A 19,045-nucleotide genomic window follows, 5' to 3' on the forward strand; every position below is an offset into this window, starting at 1 on the left:
AAGTAAATATTTCCTCTCAATATTCAGGTGAATGTTCTGTGAAACAGGCAATGTTTTATAGACAATATTTTTCTATTAACTCACATATGAGAGAACTCTAAACTTGGTATGAATTAAGGTTAACCCTCAAAAGAAGCATCTAATATGTCATTATACCAAAAGATTGAAATTAAGAAAATGCTTTAGTGATTTTCTAGGTATATTGAGTATTAATGCAAAATAGTCATTTCCAAGGAAGATGGAAACAGTAAATAAGGAAAAATGTTTGTCCTTCTAATCTTTAGAATGATTTCTTACCTAAAGATACACATATCACCTGACTTTCAAACACTTCAGAACAAGCAACTTTTTCTAAACCCGAGTAACGAACCTGCTATTAACAATCTCAGCAGTGCCTAATAAAAAAGCACTTAAGCACAAACTGTACTTAATTTATATGACAAGTAGCTATAAGTTAACAACCCCAGAATCCTGTGCAGAAATTAAATATGCAGTTTTTCTTTACTAATTCAAGTAGGATTTTTATCCCTCAACTGTGCAAGCTTGACAGCAGTGGAAAATGAGTCAAGTCAACCCTTCAGCAAGAAACTGTACCATGGAGGGTGCTGGGAGGAGGAGAGATACAGGGAAGTCAGAAAGGTAGAAAGTCTACAGACTTTCAGAGCCCTCTCAGTTGTCAATACAGGCATAAACATGCCATCTGTTTTCAATGGACCCTTTGGTAAAGCTATCAAATTGCTGAAAAAAAATATTTTTAGCATAGGCAAGTCCATTGCTAAAATGGGCTAGAGCAGGAGTGGAAAGTGCCTGAATGAATAGAAGAGATCTGATGTGCTGCATAAATGTTGAGGTGAAAGCTGTAGGAAGGACAAACACATGTACTCTGCTTAGAATATATTGAAAAAGAAATGTCAGAGGCCTGGTCAGTCTGGGGAAGGGGATAGAAAGAAGGAAGGTAATAAAGCAATAATCTCAGGTGCAGCTCTGGAATTACCCAAAACCTGCAGCGTTCTGTAGGGATTTTAAAGAGCACATTCAGAAAATTTGTTGGGAATTAGGAGAGCAGGGTCAATAAAGTTAAACTCTGTCAATAATCGCTCCTTAGTATGTACAAGGATCTTCCACCACAGTGCCCAAGGGCTACCCCTGAACTTAGAACTGAACTTTTCAAATTTAAACAGACCCATTTATTGTAGCAAATCATTTGAGAAAACCTTATTATGGAAGAAAACCTAAAAATAAAGCTGTTTTTTTTTAACACCCAGGACTGAAACCTCCCCCCTCCTCCCTGAGACCATCTATGAACCAAACTTTGCCAAGAGGAATATTTAACGAGAAGTTTTCAAGTCATTAGCCCGGCCATAACAGCGGCTGCAGGGATTCTGGAGGCTGGAGCTGGCCACACACGGAGCGACCAGGTTATCAAAACACAGGGGCCAGCTCCGTGCTGGCTGGGGCAGCACCCACGGGTGGCCAGGGAAGGAGGAGGAATTGCCCTCTCCCATACCTGCTCATCTTCACACCTCTGAAGCATGAAGGCCGTGCCCCCAGCACGCCCAGGTGTGCTGCCAAGGCATTTTTACCTCGCTCTGAACACACGGCGCCGGCAGCGCCGCGCTCTGCCCCGCTCAGTTGAGCATCCCCCCCACAGCACTGCCCCCACCTGCTCCAGAGGCCATCGTGGGACATGGGGACACACCAGCTCTGGCCTGGGAAACTAGTGCAGGGAGACACCACAGCTGTTCCTACGGCTCATCCTCACTTTGGAACATCACCCCAGCCTCAGAGGCTCAGCCACAGGCTTTAGGGATAAGTTGGTGTATGGCTTTCAGGAGGAGCAGGGATACAAAAATTCACTGCAAGCTTATGTTTTACTTGAGTATTTACACAAAGCATGTGTTCAAAGTTAAAAAGCCCTCCACTTCTGTAATTCAAAACATTGTGGTAGCTTGGGACACTATTAATGCCGCATTTGTACAGATACTGACTGCCTGAAACAACGGCCACTTGAAGCGTTTCGCTCACAGTGAAAATATCTAAGGGGAAGGGTTGGAGTTATGTGCTATGTGACTTCAAAGAGCAAAATAAGCCATTTTTTTAAAAGAGAACTACTTAAATCATCCAAGTTTTTAAGAGGGCTATCTAGGCCCTGAAACTGGATCTTGCTCTTTTTTCTGCAGATGACATTCCAACAGTCTTGTTTATTGTCAAATCGCTCCATGGTGCTAATCTGCAATGGTATGTTACCAGAAAACAGTAAATGCCCAGAAGCACTTGATAAACATGGTTCTTGAGAAGGAGCTTCATGGCCTTCAGATGAATGAACTTACTCTGGTAAGTTCACTGAGATGACTTTTATGACTAAGTGTACTGAGATCTTGTTCCAGTGTTAATTCATCCAGTTTATCCAGCAACACAATAAGGCCACTACCATTCATACTTGTAGCAGATTTAGCTTTTGGGTGTCATACAAAAGAATACCCATTCAATTTCAAAAATTTCAGCTTTAACTGCTAATTTCAGTCAGAATATCGCACAAAGATGCACTTTGTCACCCGCCATACCAAACAGAGTTTTGCTGTTCCTTTTTAAATGGCCTGCAGGAACTCATTCCTAAAGGAACTTGCCACTAAAGTCCTAACCTGGTCAGGCATGAGATAACATGCACATGAGGTTACAACCAAGAGCTGGCAACACTTGAGTCTAACCTCCATCTCTCCTTCTTCCTCAGCAGGAAATTTTGTTTCAGCACAATTGAAGATTTTCTCGACAAAACCCCACCAGGTTTTCCACAAGTGCATGTCTGTCAGCGCCAAAACACATCGGCACCATCTGGACTGACATGACTTGGGAACTGCTGGAGTACCCTGAAGGATGTCCTGGGCAGGCACAGCAAATCCCAGTGCACAGTAAATTAAGAAAATGTGCACATTTCTGCACGGGAAACATGACAAATCTGTGACAAACGCATTGAATTCTGCTCACAAACTTCATGGGACTTGGTGTTCACAAGCACTGAACAATCTGCAGTCTAACACCTTGAATGTTTAATACTGTATCCCTGCTTCATTCCGTTTTCACTTTCCAAAACCCACTGAAATCAACTGTGGTTTGAAGGATACTAAGTCTAAACATGTTTTTTTTTCCCCTGAGTACAAGCTCTGAAGCTGTAAATTATTAATATTAATAATGGGGAAAATCTGTCATGTATAAACAATATAAACAAACAGTAACAACCACTTAAATTTGTTAATCTGAGAATTTCTTTTCTCTGATTCTCTTTCACAAACAAAATATTTTTTTCATCAGGCAGTATTCATTATACTCATCCTTAGTGTAGTTACAAGGCAAAAAATGTGGATTATTGATGAAATAGATCATAATGACTCTTTCCAAGCCATTATCATTTATCATTTAAATGTGTATTCAATGAGCTTTAATCTGCAAATTTGTCACGATTGGGAGCCATTATGATTTAACAGATTCATTGTGTTTGTTTTATTCTTTTTTTTTAATACAATGCACGGCGTGTGCTCTGTAGGCTGTGCATGAAGTAATTTCACCTGTCTGAATGGACTTCTAAAAAACTTACTACAGATGAAAAGCAGCTGCTTATTAAGGCCCTCAGTCTCTAACAACACAACATTGCTGAAACACCATTTCCTTATACTAATAAATGAGTCCTGCAAAATCTTCATAACCAGGTATATTGCTCTTTCCTCTGAAAAGTCTCAATCTCCTATCACTTCCTAAGAACAGCACCTCAAACAGTCATATCCGAGATTTCAATCATATAAATTTTCTCTGATCTCCTAAATATGTACTTTTTCTACTGGCTGAGACAAAGCAAACAAAATCAATGAATGCTCTCTCGTTAGTATTAATCAGTCTGAGCTGTGCACCAAGCAGCCAACCAACCTCAGTCCTTGTGTTGTGGTTTTTTTTTTAATTCACAAAAGTCAATTAATAATAAGAAGAGAGGGTAATACTTCGGCTAAAGCAAAAGAGCATAGGAAGTTCTGTACTTTGGAGAGGGAGGGTGATATTGGATTTTTAGCTCAGTGTTTGCATAGCTGCACAAGTTACAAACTGCAAGAAATGTCAGCAATTGGAAATACATGAGCTCTTACTGGGTTTTGGCTATGGCAGATTAATTCCATATCCAGTTTGTATATAATTCACTTAACACCTTTTCTTACTCAAGTTCTGCAATTTCCTGAACAAAATCCCTCTGAGAGTGAGCTGCACTCTCTGAGCAAACTCCCCTTGTAGCCACCAGGAGCATTGCTGTTTGCTTTGAAAGAAGACATGATGGGTAAATGCAGAAACGCTTATCAACCTAGAATTCAGATCACCCTCCAGTTGTGATCCCTCGTTCCTTCTGGACATCATCCACGAACGCTGTATGGTGGGAAGGCTCCTCAGCCAGGCATGAGGCCAGATGCCAACAAGGGATCAGAAGTATTCCCACGCAGCACCGTTCACCTCACGCCTTTTCTATTCGCAGCAGGCGGCTCTGAACTGGCTCGGGGTGCTGACAAGGGGGCAAGTGATACGCACATGATTGACAACTGTGCCAAGATTAGCTGCAAACTGTGGCCTCCAAAACATCTGTAAGACACTGTGCCCCTCCTGTGTGAGCAGCCTTGGTGCCTCACCAAGGCACCAGAGGGCTGGGAGCAAGGAGGCTCTGCCTGCCGGGGGAGGTGGGCTCCGACCGCCCCTCAGGCCATGCCTGCAGGCTGCTAAAAGGAGTGACAGTGCTGAAGGCATTCCTCATTATCCATCACAATACTGTAATTCCACAAAAAGTTAGTGGATAGCTTTAGTAGGACTGAGTGACACCCGCTGCACTCTGCCCAAGTGAGGTGCATGTGGGCACTTTCATTCCACCCTCAAGCACTGTTTGCTCCAAGCTAATGAATTATTCAGAGATTTTCTGAGGACAGCTGACTTTTGCCTTAAACACAAGTATTTTCAAGTATTAAAAGATATGCAACTAAAAAAAAAAAAGGAATCATCTATTGAGCTTAACACAAAATAATCTCACATAAAAAGTATTTTTTAACAGCACATATCTACTTTATGGCACTGGTCTCTTAACTTCATGCTTATGAGTTAGTGAAACAGCCCCTTGGTGGATTACTTTTCATAGTTTGCTCAGTAATGTGTTTACAAAGCCATTGTTGCAACAAGATGCTTATATATTTTGATATACAGTCTGCACTACAACAGTACATCTTCAGAGATTTCATGCTTATTTCAAAAACCTATTTAAATGGTTCTTTACCTTCTCTCTCAGCAAAACACAGCTTTATTGCCAGATACTCCAGGGCTCCATAGTCCAGTCTGACAGTAATTAAGGCAGAATTAGTGGTGTTTTGCAGGAAATGGTAACAGTGGCAAGTGTTCATCAGGATGGGCTGAATTCATCTCTGACATCAACTCGTCTGAAATAACTAACTTACTCTAGGAATTAAGTCAACACTTGAAATTTTAAATAATGGCCTCTATTTTTAACTGTCTGACATTACTGAAGCACATAACTCAGAGCCTGAGAAATGTTAAATGGATTTTATTTTCCTTTGTTAGCCAACTGCTCATCTACTTACTCACTTTCTATCATCTATCAACAGTCTACTCCAGAAACCAGTGTTTTGTTAAGACCACACAACACATCATTTCAATGCAACCTGCCCTTGATAATGGACACTATTAGTGATAAACATTATCTCTAAGCAATGCAATGAACGATACAAAACACATCATGCAAAATTTTGTGTTTGTGAATGTCTGTAATGTTTCCTCTGACTCTGTAATTCTACACTACACCAATACACAACAAATCCAATACCTGGGTAGTATAGTCTAAAGAAAACTAAAGGTGGTTTTCTTTTTTTCTGTGCACGCCTTCTACTTGAACTCAGACTCCAAACACGGTCTTGGGATTTTGCAATAAGTTTAGACACTAAGCTTTGGCAAAACTCTCTCTTCCAAAAATTTAATGTCACCTACCTACAGCTGTTAAACTTTCATCTAGCTATATATAGTACTTACAACCCAACCTGATTGTGCAGCAGTTATCTAACTGTACAGAGCATCTAATCCAATTCAACACTATCTATTTGTCCATTAAGAAACATCCTTTTCCTGATATGTAAAATCTACATTTTTTATGTGGGTTTGTTTGTTTGTTTGATTGTTTTTGGGGGGTTTTGTTTTTTTTTTGGGGGGTAGAAGACAGCAATCCCTACAGGGACTCTAGAAAGATGGGCTACTGGCTGCTAGGAGGCAGCATTCCCCTGTGTGCTGAGGGCTGGTTCTGGTCCTTGATGCCTTGGGAAAGGTGAGCACAGCCCTCAGAGCATCATCAAGGATGAGCATGGGGAAAACCACAGGTTTACATGAGACTGTGCTGCGACCTGATCTTCAAGGTTATTTGATTTTGGGATGAGGGAGATTCCTGGATAAAGCAGAAAGGAGCAGAAAATCCTTTAGGTGACCCTCAGAACCTTCTCCCTTCAGGTTACAACTACATTCTGCTCTCCACGGGGAAAAAAACAACCTCCTTTAGCAGTGAAGGACTTGCACTATTATCTCCCTCTGACTGTTGCATTGATTAGATTGGAAAATGAGTAACTTTTATCACACTTGATCTGGAATAGCACTATCTAGCTTATGTTTATCCCTTTACATCTACAGAACAGATAATTGCATGGATCCTAGGAGTCAGACAAGACACTGTGATGTCTCTTTTGATCCCTGGTGTCAGGTTAAAGGAGAAAAAAACATAAAGTTAACCTGTGATTTAACACTGGCCACTGTCTGGCTCCTGCTGCCAGTCTGGTCTAGGGGGTTCAGGCTTTTGTGAGTTGTGTGTCTGGCTCCCTTCTCACCTGTGCTGGATTCAGCAGCATGAGCTCTGAATTGCAACAGATATTAAAAAAAAAAAAAAAAAAAAAAAAAAGACAATTTTTTTGGGGGGGATTTTGCTTGTTTGTTTGTTTTTGGCTTTTTTTGCTTCCATTTCTCTCTTCCTTTTTTTTTTTTAGTACAGGGAAAGGGAGATTATTTCAATTAAGAGCCTGTCACTGACATTTGTAAGCAACCTTTCTTCTGTTCAGTGCAGCAGTTGCAGTTTTAAGTTTCTCTCTGCTTCTGTCAGGATCTAATTTTCAAGGCCTCGTTGCCATGGCAGCAAGTTGGAATTTTAATCCAGTACTAAAGGTCAAGACAGGTCACCAGTTTCAGTTCCTCTTCAATCTCCCCATAAAGAGTCACAAAAAGAAGCTGAGATAAAGGTCTGACCTAACAAAAAATTCCAGTCTAGCACACAGCCAGACTTGAAGCTCTGTGATTTGTATAGGCTTTCGAATTTGTCTGGAACTATTGAAATTCATGCTAAATCAAATATGGGCAGCACTGATTTGCATTCCTCTCTCTGCAGAAAAGCACATATATGTCCTTAAAACACAGTTATGTGCATGCAATTTAGCAGGGACACCCAAAAAGCAAATACTTAGTGGAGTCTAACAGGTAAATAGATGTGAAAGCAACCCCTCATTACTGCAGATATTTACTGCATCTGCAAACTCAGATGAGCCTGACAGCTGCACTTAAGTCTTTCTTGACAGTATGATGCAGATGAGCCAACATCTTTCTTTCAAAAGCTGTAAAGATCTTTTTGTGAAGCATTTTGACTAAACAAGGCTTTCCAGTAAGGGACAATTTCCTGAAAGCTGAACCACCTTCAGATTTTGTTTACTATTTTTATCTTGAAGGGTAAACAGCTCCTGCGGAAATTAGAAAACAATCAGTTATTTGCCAGTTTTCTAGGCTCCCTCCTGTGTTTCCATAACATGGATATTAATTAAACAATTGGTTTGCACCTACTGGAGTAAGGCTACAGACATCACCCTCCTCCTCCAGGACTACATAATTTTTTTGGAGAGCTGCAGTTACAGCATTAGGAAAGTCTCAAAACACATTTTTCTGAGATGCATGGACACAGCTGAGGGAAGCAGCTCTTCCTCCAGGAATTTAGAGCAGTAATTAGCCCAGCAGTGGGGAGTATTTTCCTTTTTCACCGTTTTGGAGGATGTACTTGTAAGGTACAGCTATTCTGAATCTCTGGCTCCAAGGGCTATCCAAGACAGAGGATAATGCAGTGACCGTGGCCTAGCCCCGTGGGGTGTTCTGAGAACTTCACTTCATAAAAAATAAGCCCTCTGGCCAGAAAATTGATAGGCTTTGGAGCCCTGCTGAGCCCTCTGCCCAAAGGATAATGGTAGCAATATAAGTTCCTCTGGATAGAGAGTGTAAAGCTGAGAAAAATGTGGTGGATTATTGGGGTTGTCAGAGGGATTCAGAGGAAAGATGCCAAGGATTAAGTTGGGATATTAGGAAAAGTGGCTGTTAGTCTTACCTAGGGTACTTAGGACACAAATTGGGAGTTTCTAGCCCACTCTGGTATTATGAATGCCAAGCTTCCTGGCAAAATTCATTCTTCTCTCAAGCTTATCACCCAGTTCCGATTACGACTATTTTGCAGCATGGTGCAGATGAATCTGGGTGACAATTTTCTCTGTCTCAGGCTACTAAAGTCTACAAAGCCAGTAAGTCATGACAGGAAGAACGAAAGGGACTGGAGCAAAGAGCACCAGGAAGAAAAAGCCAGAGAGAGAAATGGCTTGGCTCTGGACAGGTCAGAGTTAAGACAAAGGGAGCAGGGTGAGGTCCAAGTTATGGTGGCCAGAAAGCCAAGCAAGAAGTTCGTTCATATGTATTTTATCAGCAAGTGTGCAGGTCACCAAAAAAAAATGGGTAGGAGAGGCACCGAGTGTGGCTTCCTCTGCTCTATCCTGATTAAGTTTTCAGTTTTACTGAGGAGATTTGTTTTTCAAAGTGAATGTTTGAAGTCGCACTGAAGTTCGGAAGTGATTCCATCCCACAGAAATGTAAACTGGGAGGTCGGTTTGAGACTGGCCTCAAGCCATAAAGGCACAACATATGCTGCTGCCTGTGAAAAAGCTCTTTAAATACAGGGAAACCTGTGGCAGATTTGCAGTCTAACCAGTTTCCAAAATGGGAACTGATATGTAGCGGACAGGGAAATACATCAGGGATCCAACCATGTTACCTGTGTGTCATTTACCCCTCTCTATTAATGCTGACACTTCAGTGGTTGCAGTTCAGTGATTGCATGCACTTGGCAGCGATGCAGTAGTGCATCCTCCTTGAGAACAAAGTGTTTCAGCTGCAACTCATTAGCGAGGGCAAATAAATGTTGCATTTTTAATGGGGGGTTATTCAGTATCGGAGAAATCTCAAATGGTTCAGTGCTCACTTGAGTTGCAGTCAGCAATGCTGGCAAGAATGCAGTTGGTTGGCTTGTCTTAGTCTTAAAGACAGTAAGACTCTCATAGGTGAGAAAAATTATTCACCATTGATCAGTGAAATATCCTAGAATTAATTTAGTTCTGTTCCACAATCTTTTAAACTGATTTATAAACATGTCAGGAGAAAGAGATCATGGAAAAGAATGTATTAGGAAATAACTTTATTTTGACAGGGAGGTTAAACTGTATGTGAGCAGCTGGATAATGAAAACAAATTAAAAGTCTAATTTAGAAATTATTTTGAATAATGGGCTTATCTTCAAATATACAGGGTTGCTAATGACAGCACTGTATTTCAGTTTTTAATGTATTTCACATCAGCTGAAATATTTTGCAAGTTTGCTTCTATAGGCAACTGTCCACAGGAAATACTTGTATATTTTATTCCAAATTACTTACTAGTTTGCTCGAAAGGCAAATCCTGCAGCAGTGAGAAACAGAAAACCACAATCCTGACTATCACTGCTCCAAACCCAAGAACTTATGAGGCCAAAGGATGCAAAGCAAACTTCTAACTTACAAAACAAAACAGTAAATATGAAAGATGAATGACACCTTCTCAAAAGAGACCCTATCACTGCTCCAAACCCAAGAACTTATGAGGCCAAAGGATGCAAAGCAAACTTCTAACTTACAAAACAAAACAGTAAATATGAAAGATGAATGACACCTTCTCAAAAGAGACCCTTCCATTTTCACTTGCTATTTGTCCCTTTAATACGGTGCACTGGAGCTCTCTAAAGATTAATGGAGTTCCAATTACATGCCACTGTTGTTTCACTTATCATAATTTGTACATGGCAGTGCGAGGCCCTTGTATTCATGACTTTCCCAGTTTACCCAGAGGGAATATCTTTGGAACTTCCTACTTCTAACAAACAGGCATTACTTAGTCTAACGATTAAAGCTTGCCACTCTCGCTGAGTGAACGTGAGCTCTGACAGAAAGCAGAGTATCAACACTGCGGGATCAATGGACACTCCCACGCTTTAATATGGTTAATTAGTAATACTAAGACTGCAGATTCTCCAGTGTGTTATACCTGGGCTGCACTGTGACTGGAACACAGATATAGAGTCGATACATAAATAGAAACATTCTTCCTATTCCAGTTGGAGATGAATTTTACATTTTAATTCGCGGTACATTTTTGGAAACGATGTATGAACATTGAATGAATCCAGCTTGTTGTTTTGTTTTTGTTTTGTTTTTTTTTTTAACTGATTCCTTTCAAGGTTAAAAATTCATCAGTGCTTCTTGATTTGAATGTTCTGAATAGTTTTGAATAACAACATTACTTGTTGTTGCAATATCCAATATACAATCCTTGGTGTAAAATCCTCTTGATGTCTGATTACTCTTCATAAGGACCTCATGCTGATTCATTTCAAACTGTGAATTACCTTTAATTCATAGCTTGAACATGCTGCCAAATTTTGTTTTCTATGCGCCCAGGTGGCTGTCCCTGACACAGTGGAGAACTTCCAAAAAGCCATTAGATACTTATGAAAAGTAGTTAGATATCAGAAGCACATTTCCATTTTCAAACATGCTTCCATGAAGTATTATGATAATATTTGGGATTGCAAAAGTGCTGGTATTTATTTGAATTTTTTTTAGAATATTTTTTTAGAACCGTGAAGTGAAATCCTGGCCCAACTGAAAACAGTGCTGAACCCCTTCAGAAAAATCCTTGCTGAAATACGACAGAAAGATTTTCAGCTGCTTGTTTTGGTTTTGAGCTCCCTTTATTTAGCTGTTCTCTAGTCCCCACACCGGTTGTGTATCATTAAGTATGATGGATAACAAAAACTCTATAAAGATAAAACGAGTTGGTTTTGTCTGATCCATAAAAATTTGCTGCTCTAAGTTTTTAATGGTTTCCGGTAGTTCACTGAGCCCATGAGAAGGGCCTTTTAATACTGTATTAATACAGTAAGTATAGGAAGTAATTTTATGACAGGGGAAGAATACCATTATGATTACATTCTTCTTTTCAGCTAGGCTTTTATGGAAACTACCCAAGACTACTCTGCAGTATGATTTCGAAACACAGGATGTGCTTGATTAAAAAGGTTCTGGGTGGTTTCCAACTGGACACAGGCCAAATGCTAACAACCAAAACAGAACAAAAGAACTGGATGTTTGAGGATGACATACTTGCAACGGTAATTATATAACAGAAACCCAAGTCATGAGCTGAGTTCGTGCCCTCAAATTCATGGAAGTTGACAGAAAATCCTTCGCAGTGCAATTGGTTCCACCTTATCTGTTCCTGCTTACTGTGCTTCACAATAAACTAATCAGAGCAGACTGGCTGAAAACTGACCACACAAACACCCAGCAGAGATTTACAGTGAGTCTGAAATTAAAAAAAGGGAAGCCAAGTGCTGCAGATTTACATAGCCTGATTTCAGCTTATAAAAACTCACCACGATATACACACATGGATGCACATTTTCATTTTCAGAAGTTTTTGAGTAGAAATTAGGATCTGAGGTGAGTTATATGTACACGTACTCACGTACAGTATTGGTGCTGAATTTAGACACAATCCTAACTACTCTACCTTCTATTTTACCTGCTGCAGAGCACTGGGGATTGGGTTTTTCCAGCATGTGAATGTAACAAAGTACATTGAAATATTATAAAAAGGATGAAATTTGTATTTCAGAAAGCTTTACTTAGACAAGAAGTCATGCATCTTGCATCATCCTACAAAAGCAGCATGTTGGTCAATTAATCTACCTAGCAGTATGTTGTCCCCATTCTTCCCCCTAGAAGTGCACCTGAAAGGTTATCTTGCAAAGATCATACATCCCTTTGGTCTGGTCTTCCATCATGCCAATGTTCTTACACCTGTCTTCTGCAATGACACACAGGCAGCTTGCCTTCTGGAGCAGAATGCAGCATCATGAAGGTAAAGCATCTTTGTTCTGCATTCACTCAGCTAGTCATGGTATCATTCAGCGATATGGTGAATGCAAGCACATTAGTACCAACTCCTATGGATTTCTAACAAAGCCAATGGAATCTACAGGACTGTCACTAGGACCAAGGCAAATGGAAAAGGTAAGTTTCACTTGAATTGCCCGTGAACTTAAAGTAAGTTGGGGAACAGTTAGAAACATATCCAGGTTAAAAGGACTCTGAAAAAGCATACAGATCAATGAAGTCAAATTCAGTCAGATCTGATCAAACCGAAATACAGATAACAGGCCCCACTGACAAAATACATGAGGAATTGGTGGGGGATACAGTTTTGAAGTCAGTGACATGGTGCTGTGTGCCTGACAGTGTAGCAACAGACGTAACTGGGGATAAGTTGGACTGTAATTTCTCTCGTACGCTTCAATATCCCTGAAACCTATCAATGGTTGAAAGATTAAATCCTTCTTAATACAACTGCAGTCTGATAAATACTGTATTATTAAAATACACAATGACTGCAGACTCTATCCATCAGAGTTTGTTTAGATCACACTATCCAGCTCTCCTTGGTACCATTATGTCTTTCTGCCTCACTCTCCGCTTTAATTTCATTATGTCCTCAAGTCCTGTAATTCCCTGTGAAAGTGGTGGTAACTGCACACGCAGATCTAAGAAACAAATTGGCCTCGTAATACCAAGTCTCACAGTGGACTGTCTTCTAACCTCCCAAAGCCCTATGGAAATTCTTAGAAGCTGCCTTAACAATTTTTCTGCAGTAAAAGAGAAAAAGTGATAGTAATGGGTTAGCTGATCTTCATTTGGAAGCTAAAAATAAAAGTAGCTTTATTGCAGCTCTGATCTCTCATGTGTAAAATCTATCACCTACCATAAGAAGGCAGTTCATTGCAGCAGAAATCTGATTGATAGTACTGGAACTTTAGATCAAGCAGCAGAACAGAGAGCAACTGGTTCATAAAATGTACTCAGTGTCTTCGGGTTTTATATCAGGCTTCCTATAGAGAGCTTTGGTCCCATTAAATGCACTATATACCACTGAGCTCTGAAGCACTGTTCTTTTGAAATTCAGCTTATAACTATAAACCATGATTGACAAGTATATTACTGTTGGTTACAAACTATTGAAATATTGTATTTTATGGTACACTCACTAAAATATTTTTCACAGTGGAATCCAAATACACTTGCTTCAGGAGAAAAATAATTTTAAGATGTAATAATATTTTTTTTTTACTTTTTTTTGCTATAGAATATGCTTGATGTTAGATTTGGATCACTTAAATGTTCTGAAACATGAACGCACCCATTCTGTTCTGTTACCAAGAACAGTGGGTACTGTTGGCTAGATTCTTTACAAAAACCCAAGCCATTACTGGAAACCGAATAAAAAAGGGCAAAAATTAATTTGTTATTAAAGTTAATAAATGAATACTATTCGCAGAAATTAAACTATATATCGTTAGCATTCCCATCCAATCCTCATTTAATCTGAAAACCCCATATTTAATTTTAAAATTGAGTTATTCATTCAGCCATGATTTTGTAAAGCTTTACTCAACCAACTTCATTTGAATGAGTACTTCCATGACTTGAGTTTATGAGTAAAGAACTGGACCTTCAGAGTCTGGTGAGTAAATCAATGGATTTTGCACCCACATCTAGTCTAGTCCTGCATTTCTTACATGGTCACAGACAAATCACTGAACCCCAACAAGCCCTTTCCTGTACACAAACTTACACTAAGAATCAGTATATTTGAATTCACTTTAAAAACCTTTGTAGGTATCGTGACACTGTTTTTTTTCCCCCTATAGGAATTTACTTAAAATAGTGTCTTTAGTAGATAAAAGGCAACCATTAGAATAATTCTGAAGTAATTTTAAATTAAAATATTATATTTACACAAATGTCAGTTAAGCTAGTTAAGTTCTGCATTCAGTACTTTAAAACACTTGAACACTAAAAAAACCAGCAGCTCTGAACTGAAATCAGACCCACACATTTTCATAAGCATAAAAACACCCCCTACTTTTCAAAGTTGCTATTTAATTCCTATTTGTAAAATACTTTGAGAACCTGGGACAAAAGCAAAAAACCAGTTCAGTCTCAGCTCATTGCTACATTACTGCAGCCTTACACCAGAGAAGTACCAAAGAGAAATGGGTGAACACAAGGGAGAATCAGCTCTTCCACAATTTTCAACTGTCATATTTATAGATCATCTGTGATTTTCAGCTGTTTCAAAGTGTATGAAACTCAAGAGTAGCTTTTCAGCACCAGCTAGTAGAATTATTCTGTATGATGTGTTTTACTCTCTCACTGTATGAATGTAAAAATTCCTGCATCATCTGTTCATTGGGTTGCATTTTCTATTGTAAGAGGCTTAGTATCTGATGAGAGAAGCATAAAAGTGATTTAATTTTGGCAAGCTGTAGAACTAAAATCAGCATTATTTCTGCTTAATAAACTCATCTTTCACACATACCTCTGTTAGCTAATGCTTAAAAAGAAGAAACAGTAATAAGCACTGAAAACATAAAACTGGTTTATGGCTAATTTTTAAGGACTACTGAGAACACCTGAACACGAGGACAAGATTATGAGCAGAGCTAGATTTCAGTTACCTTTGGAGAAATAAGCTCATTCTTTATGATAAATTTAAAATGAGATTTAAAGCTGGAAATAATAATACTTACGACTTTTGTGGCACTGACTTAGTTGCAACTTTCCCTGCTGGATCACTCCACTCTGCAAACAAAGGAAACACATTTTCAAATGTCAAAAGATTACTGTAGAATTAAAATGCACCCAAAGCTGTCAGCCCATCTAATTATACTTGGTTTCACAACATGCCACAATGCATAACATGTAATAAAAAATGGAACTGATCTGCTTTAGCACCACAGAAATTAATTTTTTAGCCTTTGTTTTAATGATGTTAAGCAGAAAAAGAAAATACCCAACCCTGACTGTTAGGACTAGGATGATAAAGACCTACTTTGTACATTGTATCCTGAGGTCAGATGTTGGGAGTCCTACAAAGAAGAACACACAAAATGTCAGCATTAGTTAAATAAGATGAAGAAGGTAAGATATATCTCAGCTTGCTGGATTAAGGGCATTGGCGTTATGCAAACGGGGAAGGAGATGGTACAGGGAAGGGATTGTGGGATTGTTAAGGCAGCACCAGTGACATTAACTGTGAAGACAGAGCACCACTGAGGGACCCTTCACAGCTCAGGTAAGAGCTTGTCCTCAGCTGTTGTAAATCCGCACGCCCCCGTTATAGAGACACCACACAGGTTTATACCCACAGCGGTCCAAGCCTTTGCCAGGCTTGGTCATGGATGTGTGTATGAGCCATTCAGGATGTACAATTTAGAAAGCAGCATGAATGCAACTATGCATTAAATTCAGTGCCATTGCCTTTCTGTTGTTTGATCTCGCTGTCTGGAAATACAGTAATCTTTTATTGACAGTCACTGTTTTTATTTGGGCTGTGACACACAGGATTTGATAAAGACGCAGGAAGTACATCTTCACTCAATGGAAATTGGTCCAAATCCAATGAAATCAATGGAAGTACAACTTCAAACCAGCAAAGAATCTGGCTTGCAACACTGAGCATGCTAATGCCAGGATTCTTGTTGGCTCATAATAACTAAGCTGCTTCCTTAATGTCACAGTCTTTTCTTGCTTAGCTTTCCTCCAGGCTTTATAGTCCACAGTGATTGTCATCAGCTTTCCTTCCAAGCAGAGTTTGATCATTTGAAATTAAGGTGTTATTTACAACCTCATCTTACAGCCAGGCACTACTTTGCTGGAAGTGTTAGTTCTGTAGGATGTTAAAGTCATTAAAGCCCTCACTGCACTTCCTCTTAGGGCATTATTAGTTCCTAATATTATATTGTGCTGTCAGTCAGTCCCTTGTGAAGTAAATAATGCCCTAAGAGTAAACATGGCACTTTAAATTTGAATGTCAAAGGGATAAATTGTTCTGATAAGTTCCGCCTCTTTTATCACACTTTTTTATATATGTTTCTCATGAGGATACCTTTTTTTAAGAGCCAAATTGAGAACTTCTAATAGTGCCTGTCTCTGGTTTATATGGCTGCACAATCTAGCCACATCATGTCCTAAATGTATAATTTGGCCAGCCATAATAGATTTAAAGAGATGTTCTGAAGAGACATTGCTGTATTTTTTAAAGTAAAACTAGCAAATGTGGAAACATTTATGTGCTTGCCTATTTCCTGAAACATTAGCTAAAAAAAAATAAAAAAAAAATTAATCTAATTTATATTTTGTACTGAAGTGATACAGTCAAGAATTTTAGGATCAACATTTAATGTGTCCAGAAATTAACTTTGATGTGGATCTTAAAAATTCAAAGCCAACTTAATAGAAACAGAAAAGCAAACCAAAACTTTAGCTTCTCTGAACCTACACTTATACTGCTGCCAATGGGGACAAAACTCCAATGGAGACAAAGACTCAAACCAGCAGAGGCCATCAGAAACAGAGCACTACATTAGGAGATGGTATAAATTTAAAAAACCCCGTTTCCAGCGGGCAAAGACCTGAATTCTCACTGTATTCACACAGTTCACCTAAAAGGGTTCAACTGACTTTCAACCAATTTGCAATGAGGAATATACTCTTGGAGAATTATGAGCCTACAAGAAAGATGGAGAGGGACTTTTTTACAAAAATCAGTAAGAGGAAAATCACAATACAGCTCCTAAAACAGGACATGATTGCTTGAACCATAATGTCAAGGAGTACCAGTTTTATAAGATATTTTCCAAGGTACTGCCTTTAGAAAGAAACTTTTACGTAGCTCCATGACAGAATGGCATAGATTTCCCACCCTGGGGAAGTTCTCCCCTCCCTCGAACATCATCAGCTCACATTTATTCAGGTCCCAGCAAGAGACAGCTCCAGCAATGCCTACCCTGGGTATGAGCTCGATCCCTAGCAGTGTTATCAGAATCACAGAAGGCAATACTGAAGTCTGGGCTAAAAGAATGTTCAAATCAGACCACTTAACAATTCACTGCATGCTGGGTGAACTACAGGTACTCTCCAGGCATGTGTTTCTGATGTGGCAAGTGCTGAGTGCGTGCCTTTAACAAGGCCAGTGCTGAGGACTGCATTGTCCAACCCTGTGTGCCACTGGGGTGTGACACAGACAGATGCCATCGCACTCTTCACATGCAGGGACCTTTTCAGCCTCAATAATCTGACCATGCAGCCTAAACCTCACCCTGCAATCAATCAATAAGTGGGAACAAGTGACCACTTCAGCCTTTTCATTGCTCAAATAATAATGGAGGAAAATCAAACAAAGTATATTGTACTTGATTTAGAAAGACTCCTCTATCAACAGAGATAAAGTTTATTTTGTTTCCACTGTGTCTTCTGCAGCTTTAAATAAGCAGCTCTACTAGTAACAACAGTCTGATTGGGAATTTCCAACTAAAAATAGTATCAGAAATTTCTGAAAAGGGGACCAGTTACAAAAATAAACTCTCCAGTGAAGCACACTCAACAGAACAGAATGCTAATCAGGTCACTGGCAATAGCCTACTGGTACCTTGCTTGGGATAGAAAACTTGGTCTGCTCAGCCTTGCCGGGAGTGTGAATAGCAGTAAGAGGAGGAGGCCAGGAATGGGTCATCTCCTAGGGAAGAAAGAAAAAGTTTTGAAAACAAATTCATGTACATAAAGAAGAACAAGGGCTAAAGAGGATCACGTATGCTCCACTGAGCCTGGAGATGCAACTGTTGAAGGAAATGACCCCCCTTCTATCACAGCTGAACACCTGAACTACCCAACGTGCAGCACTTCCTCAGAACGACAGCGAGGACAGGTTGTACCCTTCAAAGTGTGACTTCAGCAGGTGGCAGCTGATTCCACCTCCATGGTCAGGCTGTCAAGATTTATGAATAAAGCAAGGTTTTACCTGCAAAGCCCAAGCAGGAAGGGGACCCTCCTGCACAGCATTGGATGCAACCCTATAAAGGGGTGCGTGGTGGCAAGATGCAGCCATGTGGGGGTTTAGGCAGTGCTGGTTTAGGCAGAGCTTGTAAATGCCCTTCTAATGAGTGTGTTTTATGGTAGGTACTGCTACTTTCTCTTTTATCTTTGTTTTTAATTTAATAAATATCCAGAGAGGCAGTAATACTTGTCTCTGGCATTCTGTTGTTTCTTTGTTTTGGTTGTTTTTCTTTGCCTACAAAGCTCAGAAGAGAATTCTTTCTTGAGGCAAGGGAGGCAAAGAGCAAAAGAGGGTCTAATCTAGGAAATTTTATGTTCAATGGCCATAATCCTGACATCAGTAAAGTAAACTTCCCAGCTGCTATTTCATACTGGTCAAACCCAGGGCCATTCCCAACAAACCTTATGAACAGGCAAATTTCTGTAGGTAACATGACAACCACTGCAAATGCTCCACAAATAAAAATATAACATACCACAAGTAATTAAAGGAAATACAACTGTTGTCAGGTCAGTGTGCTGGGTGCATTTCAGCTAAGGACATGCCCCGGGTGGCTACAGCTGACACTAATGTATAATTTACTGAAGATAAAGCCAGCAAGTTTCAGATCTTCAGTTATCTGTCCCAAAGTACGTGTCATACAAGAGGTTAGGAGAGAGAAGGGAAAACTATGCACCATGGTCCTCAGTCAGTGGGA

The 19,045-nt window shown here is 39.7% G+C and overlaps 1 protein-coding gene across 6 annotated transcripts in view; it reads right to left on the bottom strand.

The window, feature by feature from the left end:
* Window positions 1-19,045, bottom strand: part of AFF2 (AF4/FMR2 family member 2) — a 336,618-nt gene that overhangs the window by 117,493 nt on the left and 200,080 nt on the right. For 5 of the 6 annotated variants that reach the window (XM_032701860.1, XM_032701861.1, XM_032701863.1 and 2 more), the window contains exons 5-7: window positions 17,944-18,030; window positions 15,346-15,382; window positions 15,044-15,095 (exon numbers count right to left, since the gene is read on the bottom strand). In XM_032701860.1, coding sequence (XP_032557751.1) covers window positions 15,044-15,095; window positions 15,346-15,382; window positions 17,944-18,030 — 176 coding nt within the window. The remainder of the gene's footprint in view (window positions 1-15,043; window positions 15,096-15,345; window positions 15,383-17,943; window positions 18,031-19,045) is intronic. The other variant, XM_032701864.1, reaches the window with a different exon arrangement.

This window comes from Chiroxiphia lanceolata, chromosome 14 (assembly GCF_009829145.1).
Source record: "Chiroxiphia lanceolata isolate bChiLan1 chromosome 14, bChiLan1.pri, whole genome shotgun sequence".
Classification (NCBI taxonomy): Eukaryota; Metazoa; Chordata; class Aves; order Passeriformes; family Pipridae; genus Chiroxiphia; species Chiroxiphia lanceolata.